This window comes from Trichoplusia ni, chromosome 8 (assembly GCF_003590095.1).
Source record: "Trichoplusia ni isolate ovarian cell line Hi5 chromosome 8, tn1, whole genome shotgun sequence".
In the NCBI taxonomy this organism is placed as follows: domain Eukaryota; kingdom Metazoa; phylum Arthropoda; class Insecta; order Lepidoptera; family Noctuidae; genus Trichoplusia; species Trichoplusia ni.
The window spans coordinates 7,065,799-7,082,495 of NC_039485.1; the positions used below are offsets into that span (position 1 = coordinate 7,065,799).

The 16,697-nt window shown below is 34.7% G+C and overlaps 1 protein-coding gene across 1 annotated transcript in view; it reads left to right on the top strand.

The window, feature by feature from the left end:
- Positions 1 to 12,736, top strand: part of LOC113496632 (lachesin-like) — a 38,144-nt gene extending 25,408 nt beyond the window's left edge. The window contains exons 3-10 of the mRNA XM_026875910.1: positions 1,887 to 2,094; positions 3,271 to 3,426; positions 5,326 to 5,454; positions 9,968 to 10,105; positions 10,577 to 10,726; positions 11,037 to 11,105; positions 12,198 to 12,281; positions 12,545 to 12,736. Of these exons, the coding sequence (XP_026731711.1) occupies positions 1,887 to 2,094; positions 3,271 to 3,426; positions 5,326 to 5,454; positions 9,968 to 10,105; positions 10,577 to 10,726; positions 11,037 to 11,105; positions 12,198 to 12,281; positions 12,545 to 12,630 (1,020 nt within the window). The 3' untranslated portion in view covers positions 12,631 to 12,736. The remainder of the gene's footprint in view (positions 1 to 1,886; positions 2,095 to 3,270; positions 3,427 to 5,325; positions 5,455 to 9,967; positions 10,106 to 10,576; positions 10,727 to 11,036; positions 11,106 to 12,197; positions 12,282 to 12,544) is intronic.
- The last annotated feature ends 3,961 nt before the right edge of the window (positions 12,737 to 16,697 follow it).

Below are 16,697 nucleotides of genomic sequence, written 5' to 3' on the forward strand. Positions count from 1 at the left end.
AGATTTATTTGCGAGATGAGAGTGATTCGGTGTTATTAGTGCGATAACCGTTAGCTAGATGTAAATTTGAATTATGAAACACATTTTCTGTTTTCACTAAATATGTACTTCATTTTAGCGTAGGATTTTGTTTGTCATGTAGTGTACTGTTTAGATTTTGGACACAAGTTATTTTGACGGTGACTTAAACTGACTGATATTTGAATATTCAGTCAGAAAATTTCAGTTTACTACAAATTTTTTTGACGATTAACTTAAAATACACAGCAGCACATCGAATGACAAACTGCCTATCGGTTTTCTTTACCTTCACACATGCTAAACGAATGTAGTTTTAGTAAAATCGCTCTAAGGCGGTAACATGTGTAAACTCAAAATAGGACGTCTCTACATACGTGGATTTGAACCTCCTTACGATTTTCTATTAGAAGAAACCGTTTAGAACTGTCTGCTTAGGTGTGAAATACCTCCGACACAGAAAGGAGTTCCTTCAGAGTTTCATTTCAAGTTTTACTTCTGGATTATGTAGTTTAAAAATATACGCTGCATTTTAAAAGGAACGTCTCACCGTTATTTAGATTAAAAGTACTCATTTCAGGTACCTTGACCATTTGCCTTTACCATGTATATGTATGAACCCTGCTATTATTATGACTATTGTATCTATTGACTGGACAGCAGACTGATTATACGGTGACCGAGTGGTCGAGGTCATCACGCCTAACTCACTGTGCGGGACGTGTCGCGGGTTCGATCCCCGCGTAGGACATGCGTTTATGTGATCCATTACGTTTGTGAAACCCCCCGCGACACAAGGCTTAAATTCCTTAGTGTAGAATCTTGACTGAAATCTTGACTTCAAGTTATGTAAATCTACGACACAATGTATAAACTGCCACCGAGAAATACGCGTCGGACACACGTACTTCCCATTAGACAGACTAATGAGATTAGACCAGTTGTCAGGCAATATTCAGACAAGCCTAACGACTGCCCGTGTATTGACTCTCATAGATCTGATAAAAGCAAGAGCCGCCGGCAAAACTCGCTCTCTGGCACGTAGCGGTAGAACATGTAGGCAGACTGCCTTTGACTTGTTTGTGACAATGTTACTTAACCTACTATTGCATAATCCGGTTATCAAGCTTAAAGGCTATGGAGAGATGTACTGTCTCGAACAATGTATGTGATATTTATCTAGAACTATCTTCTAGTCAGAGTAGTTGTAGTTTCGTGACTCTGAATACAAGTGATAGTTTTCTCAGATAGTCGCAATGATACGCCAAAAGTTTTATTATTATTGTACTAAAGAGTTTATGATTTCAGTTTACAGCGTGTTCTTAATTCGCCTTATTTAGCGCCCCCATTTGACTCCTTAAAATCGAAATACCCAAAAACCGACGTGTTTATATTTTATTATCTATACTAATATATAAAGCTGAAGAGTTTGTTTGTTTGTTTGTTTGAACGCGCGAATCTCAGGAACTACTGGTCCAAATTGAAAAATTATTTTTGTGAAAATTCATCGAGGAAGGCTTTAGACTATAAACCATCACGCTGCGACTAATAGGAGCTAAGATATAATGGAAAGTGTGAAAAAAAACCGGGCAGGTATACCTAAATCATAACTTATATCTTCTACCCACGGGGACGAAGTCGCGGGCAACAGCTAGTTTTAATTAAACACCATTGAAGCCAAATTTAAAAGCCAACCTTTCAAAAGAAAAGTTTCATATAAACTTTGCCCCCCCCCCCATTACCCCCTTACCATCCTAAAAGTAGCCAATATCCTTTTTGACGTTTCAGGCTATCCATATACAATAAACTACAATCAAACAAACTATATATGAATAAACTACAATCTACATAAACCATTCCTCATCCAGGTGGCTTGGGTCCGAGTCGACACACAGACGATCCTGAGCATCCATCACAACATCATAACTCAGAACCCGCGCATCAGCCTCTCTTACAACGACCACCGCTCGTGGTACCTACACATCAAGAACGTGCAGGAGGTGGACCGCGGCTGGTACATGTGCCAGGTCAACACCGACCCCATGCGCTCCAGGAAGGGATATCTACAGGTCGTAGGTAAATGTTATAAAAACTTACGTAACGTAACGACAGAATCACACATGAACAATTACAGATTTTTTACAATAATGAAATTGGTGTTCAATAATTTTCCAGTAGAATTCAGTTTATTTGTGGACTTTTAGAGAATTCTATGACTCAACGTGAATTGAAAATATTTCTTAATTACAAATCAAACATATTTTGCATTGTAGAACAATATTGAGAACATAGCTAAGTGTATCCCAAAACTAAATTAAAATACTTCTACAGTAAATTTCAATTGAACGCTTTAACAATTGACCAGCTGTCTAAACAGATATAACTTGTTAACTCCTATTTACACTAACCGCACTTACCACTGCCCTAATTAGGCTGCCAGTATACCGAAATTTAAATTCACCATTATAATTTAGAATCAAAATATTTACTGCACAATACGCGAATTTTAATGTTTATAAACCCAGTACGCTATTTCGCTCTATGACCTAAAAGCGGGTTGATATTAAAATACCCCAACTAAATACCTTAGTTTACCAAGTTAAGGTGTAAAAAGGTTACAAATTCATACAACATTGCTGTGGTTGCGGTATAGGGGCCCGGTCACAGGCCAGGTAGTAAAATCCTGACCTTACCCCAAATTCATACACTAAAAATCATTTTCCAACAAACCAATTTGAATTTTTGAGAATATTTCCCAGTACCTTATTTAAGATAAGTAAATGAAATAACTATAATAAAGTTTGGATTTTTTTAAATAAAAATTATTGCACGTTGTGTTTTTACCGTACAAGTAAATTCTGCTCAGGTTTTATCTAATATTTCCAGCAAAATTTTCATATGAAAATTATTCCAAACTCATTGTAACATTATGAAGATTTTTTTTTAACAACATTATTTATTTTTTCCATACCTACTATTGATAACTAGCTGCTCTTGGTAACAGTTATTATTAGTTAAAGAAACAAATACATCTTAGAAATCGTTCTTCGATAATATTAATCCAAAACAAGGGAGGTAATTACAAAAGAAACAACTTACCTGGGGCTGAAAAACTTGAGTTCAATCTGACATTGCTTCTTAGAGTTAGTAAAAATTGGAGCCATAATAAGATGGGCAAAATGTAATACAATTTTGACATTATGTTTCATTTAAAAAATTCTACTCCAAATAACCTGGCACATTTGTCGGCAGTACCACCGGTGATAATCGACAACATGACGTCAACGGACATGGTGGTTCGCGAGGGCACGAACGTGACAATGGTGTGCCGTGCCACCGGCTATCCGGAGCCGTACGTCATGTGGCGCCGGGAGGACGGTCAGGAGTTCAACTGTAATGGCGAGTCAGGTAATTTCGGTGACGTAATTAGCCGCTTTATCTTTCCGTCCAAATATTTAAAAGCTGTGGAGTTTGTTAATGCGGTTCCGTTCAAAAGTCGTTGAAAACGGGACTGAGTAGTGGACGCATCAATGGTGATTGGGAACCGTAGGTCCAGAAGTTTATCTATGTTATGACTCATTTAATTATGATGACTCTCCTTGGGACGGTATTTTAAAGGGATTTCTTTGATAAATACAACATGAGGCCACCTGACTGTGATTCGCGGGTTTAAGAACGTGAAGATGGTGTGTACCTGCCGTCTATATACTATTAGATAAACTGTTTTCTCCGTCATTTTACAGACCCAACTTGAGTTTGACTTGACTTATTACCTTGATGCCGATGCCGTCACGTTCACGTTTTTTTAATATTACTCCTTAACTTCTTCGTCTTCTTCAGAAAAAGCTTTTTCTAAAATGGACAAGTTTATAGAAAAAAAATATTTTTTAAAACATTCTTAAATAATGATGGCTAAAAATAGTTTTCAAATCAAAGTATTAAGTTGTAGCTCATCAGTTAACTACTAAATACTAACCTCCAAAAATAGAGTTCAACTCATCCATTGATTAACTGGCAGTTCAAAGTAAGAGACACTTCTTAGAATGAGGATCAAACAAGCCTCTTTTTCGTCAAGTTAAAAGTCTATTATGTTCTTTTAAAAGGCAACACAAAAGGCAGTCGACACTGTTACAAAGGATATAGGTACTCTTATAAATATCCGGTCAAAACACTAGTTGGCGGCCTCTCATTATATTGACGCTTTCTCTTCGAAAACAAAAAAGATGAAAGAAAATCTTTAGGCCGAGAAATGGAGTGGAATGAACCCAGTAGTCGCTCTCATCGCTCCACTTCAAACAAACGATCCATCAAACAATAACACATTCGCATAACATTGAAATAATCACAACGTTATCATAATCAAAATTTAACTCGCTTTAATTAACAGGCAGTATGCATTCGTGTTCATGCGGTGACCACTGTCATCCTTTATCTATTATGCGTCCGAACATTGCCTGTTTACTTAATAAAAATATCACATTCTCTAGGATAGTTTTTTTTTTTAATTTACTACCCATCAAGTAATAAATACACTCACAATTTAAACAGGTTTTCTATAAATAGAGTGGTGTCGTCTCGCTCTACCTTTAGATACAAAAGGAATATCTAAAGGAGCTGAAGATAGAATACCAGATAAAGGGTTCGATATGATGCCTCCGACCGATGGTCCGTACAATAGCTATTAAATCGTACCCGCAACCATCGCATAACAGAAATATTTTCGCAACTGAATTAACAATAGAGTATCTAGTCGGAATAATTACAATACGCCCCTCCATAACTCACTTTTACTCTACTTAGGAAAACCTTACTGATTTTCCTACTTTAACTTCATTACTAAAAAATATAACCGTAGAATTCTACTCGGATCTTTTACTAAGATAATATTGTCTTTGAGCTACAGGCATGTGCCGTTCTAACGTATTGAATATATTATTATGTAGTCTCACCGCTGTTACTTCAAGAACATACAAGATGTAACATGGAACAAAACAGGACTGAGAAGTTTTTTAAAATATATTCCGAAAAAGGAGTTAGCTATTGACTGTACACCGTAGTTGCTCCACCGAGTCTCGTATTACATTTTCTTTCATATCCAGCGTAATCTTAATTCTAAAATTTCATAATACAGCTCGAGCTCAGAGCTGTGAGAAAACACGTCTATTATAAACTACACGTAATGTTAAACATGTTATGCACAAGAACATGGTATGAATGAAAGCTGTAACAAAGTAATACTTTCTTCTTAAGTATCTGATTCTTCGTTGCAAGTTTACAAGCAACTTGAAGATTGTTGTTTGTTTCCAGTGAACGTGGTAGACGGTGAAAACTTAACAATATCCAAAGTATCTCGACTTCACATGGGCGCGTACCTGTGCATCGCTTCTAACGGAGTCCCGCCATCGATCAGTAAGCGCGTCGTGCTTATGGTGCAGTGTAAGTACAACTTTATGTTTAGTGACGTCAGCTATTTGAAGACTCAAGTTATAGAGAGAGCTTCGTGATTATTTACGTAGCGAAAGGTTTATGAACTAAAAGTATTAATGGTAAAATGAATTATTTACTCATGCATTTAATTTTTAGACTTTTATGAACAAATCCTGGTGTTTAAATATTTGTAGCTTTATATGGTTTACCAGTTAACATGTGGAAACTGTGAAATCCGGTGTATTTATTTCGCTAATAAGAGTAAACAAACACTCGCATGGGTTTATGTTTTGGCTGAACCTCACGGAACGATTCGTAGCAATAAAAAATATTTGTGTGATCATAAAAAATCCACGATATCTGGCCTTTTTTTCGTATGGCGCAATTTGTAGAGCCGCTCAACGAGCAACAACTGTGACAAGTAAATAAATACTATATATTTTCGCTATAAATTTATATTTAGCAGCCTTCGTTACTCTTTATTAAACCTCTTTTTTATTACTAGTATATAAAACAAAATTTTAAAGAGCACACAGAATTCGTATTGAATGTTTTCTTTACAAAAAAGTAAGGAAAATACAATGTCTGAAAAGATGTACAAAAATCTCGCTCGTTATTCAAAAACATATTTAACATCGACACAATTATAGCAATGATTGTTAAGTTTAAGAACAAGAATTGCAGCACGAAAATAGAACTTGTCTAGTGGGTACCTACAGCACTACTACACTTTGATCTCATTAACCAACCTCAGAATAATTTCCTAGTTATTGTTCCGTTATTCTTCGAAGTTCCGAGTATTCTTAACTGACAGTTGAAAGTCGAAGAAGACATTCATTAACACATAAGCAAAGAAATACACAAAACTCACCTGTGCTTAAATTTATGTACGGAGAAAATCCTCTCCTTACCTTACGAGTTTCCTCTTTACACAAAAACTTTTTATTATGTCGGGTTTGAATATAGCAATAAAATACACAAGAAAGTCCGTTGAAAAGCTACGTCCCGTGTCCGTATATTTTTAGTAATAATATACTAAAAATCTTCTTTGAATTCTGTATTCTGAGTTTTATTTTATCATCAGAACCGCGTTTAAGAAATTTCATTACAGCGTGACTTCTATTTGAATATGTAAAGAATAAATCCACCAAACAAAATTTTAACTTAAGCTCTAACAAAATTAATATCTTAAGTCACTGCTTATTTAATTTAAATAATTCCAACTGAGATTTGTCCGGTAAGAAATACATTAATTCAAGAGATCTCGACGTAGACTCGGCCAACTGCACGGCATGGGGCTGTCTGCGATCCTGTAAGACAACTTTCACGAAACTTTATTCTCCGTTGTTCACGATCTATGAAGTACTATAAACAATACTCGGAATATGAATTTACGTAATAAGGTCTATTTAGTTGAGATTCTTTTGACTTGTTGAGCAAACAATGCGGACTTTCGATTCATATTCAAATGTACCGTAAAATGAAGTCGGACTTTTAAGCTAGTCATGATAGCATTCAAACTGTTTTTAGTGAGTTATGTTTCATGGAGAACAAAAATGCCAGTAAGAGTTCTTTTAATATTCTTAGATGCATACAAAGATTTGCTTTTGAATATTTTATATTTAAAATAACTCCAACGAAGTAAAAACAGTTATATTAGGTATTACAGTAACCTTACATATCTTCAGTATCAGTGTATATTGACGATATAACAACAAACAATAACAACCGAGGCTAAGCAACAGTTACTACGGTTTCTTGTAAATTTGTGTCCCTTTAGCCAATTGTAGGTATTTACAAACCTGAATCGCGAGTCCGATTTCCACTAAATAAGTTTTTTTGATAAACGTACTTATATGTTTGAAGTGACAACACAAAATACAACCATGTTTTGCTACTAACAACATTTGTCACAATAACGTTTACCGGTTCAGCTTGGCTAACAATTTGTGACGTAATTCAGACATCAATGCTTGCACAATGCGCCCGCAGCATCTGCGCCTCAAACATGACGTTACAATGTACTCTCAGCTCATTACGTTGATACGATATGATGAACTATGGCGTAACCTGATATGCCTTTTAATTATAATTCGCTTTGTACCGAGTTACGCATTCATACCGTACTGAATCAGAATTTCGTACAACAGGCGATTAGTTAATCGTTGAAAGTTTAATGCTGGTTTGGTAACCTTTTCCGTTTATGTAAGCGAAACCCTAAAAAAGATTTTACGTGCCATATCCAATGAGTAAAAACGAAACCCTATTTCTTAGGCTGTCTGTCCGTCTATCTCCCATCACCAGACTGTATCACAAGTACCGTAATAGCCAGTCATTGTAACGGTCATCAATAAACGAATTAAAAGATTTCTTGTTCTTTACTATTCAGTTGCACGAGACCCTCAGTGTCATGAGTCCGATGTCAACTTGATGGATTCAGTTTTTGACTGTGACCGAAGTTTTTGATAAATTGCTTTGTACGATTTAAAGCATATGTACCTATATTTTATGCAATTTATAGCACTTGTAAATAAATTAAAAAACCAATTGTCTTCTTTCAAAGAATCGATAGTTAAATAGTCTGATGTCAAGTTAGAACGTGGAAAATTCATTAAATGAAGGAAAGGTATGCAGCACATAATAGTCTGCTGAAGCAATCAAATAATGAAAACAAGTATCAAACTCAAATACACTTTACAAAACACGTTTTGTTTATTTAAGTAATTCAAGACAGTTCTAAAAATTATCTCTATCGTGGGTATCACTTCTTCATCTAAATGAAAGAATATGCCCGCACATTTGTCCCGGCCCGTTAACTCGGCCTCAAATTCTCCCTTCTTAAGTACGTGAGCATTTCGACGTCGTCGTTTTCTTTAGTCGGGAGTCAGCGTCGAGAAATATTATTTTTCTTCGGGGTGGGTGTCGTTAACGAATATTTACGAGGACACGAGCGTCTCCACCTGACGGCGGCGCCTTCCGCCGGATCGGACGTAATTGCGCCCAATTAGAGCATTATGCTGACGTGAATACGGTACGGACGCGGGACGCGGTAATGGCGATACTATCTGTTCTCTCGGCCTCGCCACCTCCGCACCGCTCGCCAGGACCCAATGAAACGCTTTTCTTTCCCCTAATTCACATTCCGTATCTCAGCGCGTTCGCAGTCCTCTCCATTTCTTACGAGATACGTGATATGCTCACGTAACTTTCACTCGATTAACCAACGAGACTTCCTTATGAATTCACTGTCAGTTTTCATTACATTTAGGTATTACCCGAGACAAATCTTTATGACAATATTATTCTTTATGGGCGTAGCTGGCTGCTTTCATTCATTCATGGTCCTTCGCAGCTGATATAATATATGCAGCACCGACATAACTACGTGATACGTCGTAATTGATGAGAGTAGGGAACCGTTTCGTCGCTAAGATATGTGATATGTATTACGTGCGTTCTTATATTATGTAAGAAATATAAAGACAAAGTTTTTGTGAATAGGCACATTTTTCATTCTTAGCCGTGCGTGAGTTAACTACGTACCGGTGCGTGCGTGGTACGTAGTTTGTCGCTATTGTTAGAGTTTACCAATAAAGTAACAAAATTCAGCAATATATAAACACCTCGAATATAAATGTTATGTTTTATACAAAAATAGAAACTGAAACGATGATGTTGCATTCTTTAGTTATATAGCGTGTTAGGGATAAATGTTAGGTATTTTTATTTATATTATATTGTTTTTATTTTATATTGTTAGGTATTTATAGATTCGATATAATATTTTTACTGAGCAAACTCAAAGAAAATCAATGGCCGCAAATATACTGTACAGTTATCTGCTATTATATAGCTACTGTCATAAACATAAACGTTATACTTGGTAAGCTTAGCAAACTACGTTTAACCTCTTAAACATCATTTTATCTTAAAAGCTTACCTTAAATTATAAACGTGAAATTATTAAGTCCGATCGTCGTTCACTTTGAACTCCTCGCAATCGCCTTAGCGCCAAGATATATACAACTTATACTTACAAAAGTATATCGAGATAAGTTTTCAATAATATTGATTCGCAAGTAATATTAGGAAAAAATTAAAAGCAGGTTTTATATGTTATGTTGGCACTAACATTCGAAGTTTAATATATATGTAAATGCACTTAAATTAATTTTATTTACACATGTATTTTTTTCATTTTTTTTATAATTATAATAATATGTGCGTATCTACAGGTAACCTTTTGAAACCGAGCTATAAAGTGTAACTAATACCTACACATCAGCTTTAACGAATTTTATTCATAAAAATGTCGTAAACATTTTCAACATAACTTCAAGATGCAAATTAAATATTACGAAAGTACCACGACGTAGCGCGCTATGTTTGCTTTTACGGAACGGACCTCCTTTCATTATTTTGTTATAATTTATACGTTTATATAACGAAATTTAATCTTGAGACGCTAATAAATAAACTTTAAATTAATTCGGGCTAAATTGCGTAATCTTTCTTTGTTTAGTTCCACCGATGTTGTCGATTCCAAACCAGCTGGAGGCTGCTTATATTGGGCAGGACGTGACTTTAGAATGCCATACGGAGGCTTACCCTTCGTCCATAAACTACTGGACGACTGACCGCGGCGACATGATAATATCAGGTAATAACACCGTACTACGCACACAGGGTTGTATAACAAAGTATTGTATGAAATAATTGCTCTTATACTGGTAATCTAGGACGATGTAGTTTGTCGTTGAAAAATTACCGCGACGAACATATGCTGCCAGCTAACCGTGGCGCCGCCGTGGTTAATTAAGTTCCTGGCGACCTTGGAACCTGAGCTGCCTAACACCAGACACTGTCAGCAGCCCAAATTAGAAACTATGTTAGAATAATGTACGATTATGTAATGCATGTAAATCAGCTATAAGTAAAAATTTATAATATAATACAATATGTTTTAACGTACAAAAATTAAGTATAAAATAAGTAGATATCTCTCAAAGAAAAAGTTGATTAAAAAATATTTTTATTATAAATATTTTTTATAGAAATTTATTTGACGGACTGAGTAGATTTTTTTTAATAAAAACCATAACAAATATTAATGGCTCTATTATTTCAACAGGAAACAAATACATCACATTACTTAGCGACGATAGTTATAGTCGGAAAATGAAATTGACTATACGGCGAGTGTCGTCAAGAGATTTTTCATCTTACCGCTGCGTCGCGAAGAACTCCCTCGGCGAGACGGATGGGCTTATCCGGCTTGACGGTACACTAGATTATTCCTATCCATACTAAATTACCTATGAAACGATGTATTCACCTAGTAATAGTGTAATAGTAACACATGTTGTTCTACCTTTTTGCCTCTTTAATTTGGCAATGGATGAAAAAAAGACTAATAGAATTAAAAAATTATGCGTTCCGATTTACGATTGAAAAATAGAAGGGCTCTTTGAAAAACATTGGGTTCTTCCTTATACTTTGTTTCGTAATTCATTAAAACGTCATTCAAATAACTATAAATTTTAATTTCTTTGACGTAATAATTGAAAATGTAATAATGTAAAATTTTGCAGAAATTCCTGCTCCTTCAACAACAAGCACTACGGACAACTATGTGCCTACATTCCCTCAGAGGAAAAAAGGTAATGGTTTATGAATTTCGTCCCATTTTTTTTTAATCATTTATGCAGTTGATTTCTGTTGTACTCGTATTACTGTAGTGGTAATCGGTTTTTGTTTCGTAGGTGATATGTATAATAATATAACTTTTTTAAGAAATGTGGCTTTAAACAAAATTTCAATCGGTCTTCTTTTCCGGTCACGTCACAGACGATCAGACCAAACCAGATCAAAACAAAAGTAAAATAAGGTAGTGCAAAAAAAAATGGGTTCAAAATGCGATTTCTCCTAGTATTAGTCCTACTACTATTATAAAGGCGAAAGTTTGTAAGTATGGATGTATGGATGTTTGTTACTCTTTCACGTAATAACTACTGAATGGATTTTAATGAAACTTTACCACAATATAGCTTATACATCAGAATAACACATAGGCTACAATTTTTGAGGTTTCTAATGTGAGGTCGTAAAAAAACACATTTTTTGCGCTTGCATTGCAAACGCTGACAGAATCCTACAAGATAGATAGAAGGCAGATAGATAGATAGAAGGCAGGTATCAATTATAACTTATATCTTCTAAAAACGCGGACGAAGTCGCGGGCAACAGCTAGTAATACATATTTTTTGCAACGTACCAGTTGACAACTTAGTTTACTCTACGATAGTTTATTTATCTATATAAACAACGACATTCTCGGCTTATACGTATAGTATTCATAATAATGAAAAGTGTAGTGTGTGCACAGCAGCACAACACACAGTGCCACATACTCATAGATCGCAGAATCACGGTAACTCCACGGAAGGGTCGATTGTGGATTTTGTATTTATTGGTTTTGCCGCCACGGCCCAATGCTTCCGTACAATTGGGTCGTTAGTAATATTATTGTGGGAAAAGCGATTTTGTTTGCGCTTTGACTTCCAACGTACCTTCTTATTGTTATAGATTTGGGTTTTCTTTTATACTCTTTATAGCGTCATATGTTTTGTTCACACTTGAAAGCCTACTTTCATAGCCCCTAGTAGCATGTAAGAAAATTTTACGACGCAATCATTTTCCGCATCGTTTTTGCTCTTGGGACATTTCTATCACATAAACCTTGTTTGTGTCAGGTAAACATAAAAATCGCTGGCGGGACAGTTCCGCCGAGAACAGAGTCATTGGAGACTACGAGGTAGAAGAGTGGAAAGACGTCGGTGAGTGTGATACCATACATTATTGAGCAGTTTAAAAGCTTTTTAGTGTTCGCCGCAGTACTCTGTCTCGGTAAAGTTGTCCACAACACGTAATTACAGCGAAAGAAAGGTCTTAATGAGTTCCCAACATACTTTACTATCGACATAATTTAATAGAACTAAAAATACTGTTTCTAAGTTCAGACATACATATTCGTGCTTTATATTTGAAACTTTATTGGTAATAGTATATTCGTATATATTTTTGTTAAATCCTTGTTTAGATTATGAGTCGACGCAGTCATCCCGCTCCAGCATCAGTCGTAGCATCTCACTCATCATTGCCGGCGGATGTCTGCTTGCCAGCTGACATACGGTGATCGGCAACACCTACATATCATAGTGCCAATAACACAACTGTGCTAAAAGAGATACGATATCAATAGCAGTGATAAACGTAAGATAGATGCTGTGTCGTAATAAGGTAAAAGCACCTATTACGGAGGTATTTCGCAACATTTGAAAGTAAGAAACAAAAATAAGCATTTGTAGGTATTTCTAAAGGTGGAAAAAAATTCTATCGCTAAAAGTGGAATTTATATTTTGTATTGCGGTTGAGACTATGATTCTGTTGATGATATTTCTTATTTAAAAAAAATATTTAAATAGTCTGGTCGATTTTCCCTAATACGGAGGTAAAAATTTGCTCTGATCCTATTACTGCGGTAGACGGCTCCTAATACGGAGGGTCAGAACTTATATTCATTAAAGTTCCGTACAAATAATATTTATTTAATAATATTAATGTGTTAGTAAAAGTTTTTCCTTTATTGAAAATTGATTTTATTAAATTGCGTAATCAAATTAATGGTGAATGTTTTTTTTCCATTTTGAGTAACTCTGACAATGACATCTAATGTGTATGGGACCCAACTACGGTTAGGCCTAACGGCTTATTGTGATGGCGTAACATAAAGCTACAGGAAACTGTATTCCCTTAAATTCAAATGGAAAATTGTTGAGAATCAATAGTATTCGAGGGATTAAATCACTTTCCCCGGCACCCGTAGTTCTACAAAACAACGTCTATAGATAAAACTGAAAAATAAGGTATAATTATACCAAGTTTCATCGAAATCGAACAGTTATTTTTCTCGTGATGCTTGAACATACAGACAGACAAAATAAATTTTAATCACATATTTGGGTTTGGTCACTCGCTGCTGTTTATTTTTTCAATATTTTCAGTGTACAGAATTGACCCTTCTACAGATTTATTAAATTTATAGATAAATGAATAGAACCGTAATAGGAGATCTTAGAACCCTACACGGAGTTACCTGGAAATAATTACCGCCGTAATAGGAAAACTACTCATGTTTTCGATAATCCTAATTCTGACCCATAAATATTTCGATAAACAAAAGAGTAAAAATGCCTAATCAAACATTAACAGTTTTTTGGCTCAGATTTGTAAAACTCAAGTCAAAATTTATACAAAATAAATGTTTTGTGATAAATCAAAATACACCTTCCCATTTTTGCCTCTTCTAAGAGACTAACATTTTTTGCTCGACAGTTTTCATATTTAACTAGATTTCCAATTAAGAACACATACCACAGAATATGGTTTCTAAGTTATGTGATTAATAATTATTTCAACTAAACTTGAAACTAATTGAATAAGCTAATCAATTGAAAGTTATAAACAATTAAACATGACCAGTACTTTTCCTATTTCGGAGTCATACCACCGTATTAGGATTAATTTTCAAAATATGTATCGTATTACGGCGGTATTTTATTTTTAAATTTTTTGGTAAAAAATGACTTACAAATATAAAATAACCTATTTAAATAATGAGTGTAATAATAAGAAAATGCTATAAATAACAAAAGAACAAACTCGAACGGCATCTTAATACGAAAAACTTAGTTTCTAAATATTTGTGTACTTACTTTTGTTGTTCCGTGTTTGTATGGAAACACCTCTCACGTCGATTACGTTACAAACACTGATTGATTTTGTTGTGTTGTCTATGTGCTATAATTGCAAATGTCAGTTAAGTCATAAAGTAAAAGATTTAGAATAAATAGTTTCGGTTTTCGTCTACCTACACTGGATAAAACGCGAAAATAGAAATACCACCGTAATAGGAAGCGATTTTGACTACCGCCGTATTAGGAGCCTTTACCTTATTATAGTTTTATTGCAGTTTATCATAAGTTTGAAAACATGTTAATCACATCGAAGAACTCATTTTATTTTTAACAAACATTTACGTGTAAGTATATTTTTATGGAAATGTAGTATCTATCTGATAGAAATTGTAAATATTTTCAATATTAATGAAAGACTGATAGGATTGTACGTTACATGTGCCATATCTAATCGCATAACAGTTATGTTTAATTTTAAGAGTGAAATCAGATGTTGGCTTAAAGTTTTAATCCCGTAAATAAAAAAAAAGCTGTAGGATAATTTAAGAAAACCACTTTATTTCTTTATTTTATTTCGAATAAGGAACAAGTGTTCTGAACGATTGTTGGATACAACGTTCCTTTTAAATGGCTTAAACACTTAAGTGTAGCGTTCGATATCGATGTGGGCCGCGGCGCTACGTGCCGTGTCACCTACATAGGCATTAGGACATCGCCGTACCTACCAATAACAAAAATAAGGCACACACTATACACAACAATTAAATAAAACCTCTTTTATTTGTAAAATAGGTTAGTAGCGAACCTCGTGAATAACAGTTCACTGTCTCAAATCTTCGTAGGAACTTTCGTAAATAATGTCAATTTGTCGAAACGAATAGTTCTTTTTTTTAAACATGTTACATTATAAGCTAGTCAATGTGATAACTTTGTAAACGTAGTCTGTACTTAGTATTATTTCAGGCAAACCTTGCGATATTTGATACGATGTTACTAAGTAAAGCAATGTTGCAAACAAATTGACCTACAATCGTATTGATTTCGTCCTTCTCTACAAGTACTAGTAGTATAACTCATTGATCCATTATATTATAGCTATTTTGAGTCCGTTAAACAATTAATGTTCACAGTTTTTCATACTTAAACGACTGTGTTCAGAAATCTGTTCTCAACAAATATCTTAGGTGTTCCTTCAAAAGCTTTATAAGATCGATGAATTAAAAGTTATGAGAAAAATACCTGTTACCACTTTTGTTATTTGTTTCTTGCTTATACGTTTTGTAAATAAATTCATCACTTCTGCAATAAAGACAATATGGCGTGCTTTGTAATGTAAATAAATAGCTATGTAATATTTCAACGTACTCTGAAGCTTGCGTTACATATAGTTATATACATCTATAGTTCCTTGATTATTGTTTTTGCCATTTCCAGGATTGTTATATAAAGTAAAGAACAAAATTAAATTTTTATTTTCACACTTTATGTAGATTTGTAATAAGACCTGTAATGAATAGCTATGAAACATACGATCTACTTACATATCTTGGAAGTGGTATATTTCCCGTTGAAACATTTGTATAGTGACCGTTGCAGTTAGCTGTTTATGTAAAGTTATATAATAAATGAAAAATTCTTAAAAATATATGCGTGTGATTTGTAAACGACTTGATGCCAATCCTATAATGTACTTTGATCAAAGTTAAAATAAATAGTATTTTCTAACAATTAAAACACACAACCAACTTCAAACAAAAGCTTCTGAGACAATGTTGCTGAAATTATTAGTTTAAATTTATGGGAACAAATGATAGCTATTCCACGTTTAATGAAAATTTAATCGACAAAATCGGTTCGTCCAGTACGACGATCTGAGGTAACAAACATTTTAAAAATGGAGTAAAATTGAGAAGCTTATTTTTTTCGTCGGTGCCAATAATTATAATTCGACTTTTAGCTAAATATTTGTGAAATAATTTTAACATATTTGGTCCAGAGCAAAAGACGCAACAATAAAATGACCATAGTTAAAACCTACGGCACCTACGCAAATAATGCTATCACCACGACACTACAAAATGTTAAACGTAGTCGGCCAACAAAGGCTCATTGTTTACAGAAATATTACAGCTCCACTCGGGCTTATTTTGCATAAAATAATGGGCGCGGAAACGGTACCTGGGTACCTGGGTAGCCGGGTAGCTGGTAACTAGGCACCCCGCGGCCGGCACAGACACTTTAATGCACTTACTGCCAAGAGTCACGGCTAACTGACGAGCGTGAATATAGCTTTACCAGTTTCGAAATTCGTGAGAGCAATGTCTATTCAAAACTCGGTCGACTGACGTACGGAGAGCGTGGACTCTGAGCTCGTTTGCGTGAACACACGTCCAGATTTTTTTGACCTTTTTCTTTAGTAGAGCTGACTTTATGTGCCAGTTTATTCATTAACTCTTCTCGAATAATAATTTGTGTAGCCTCAGTTTTTTTCAGGTC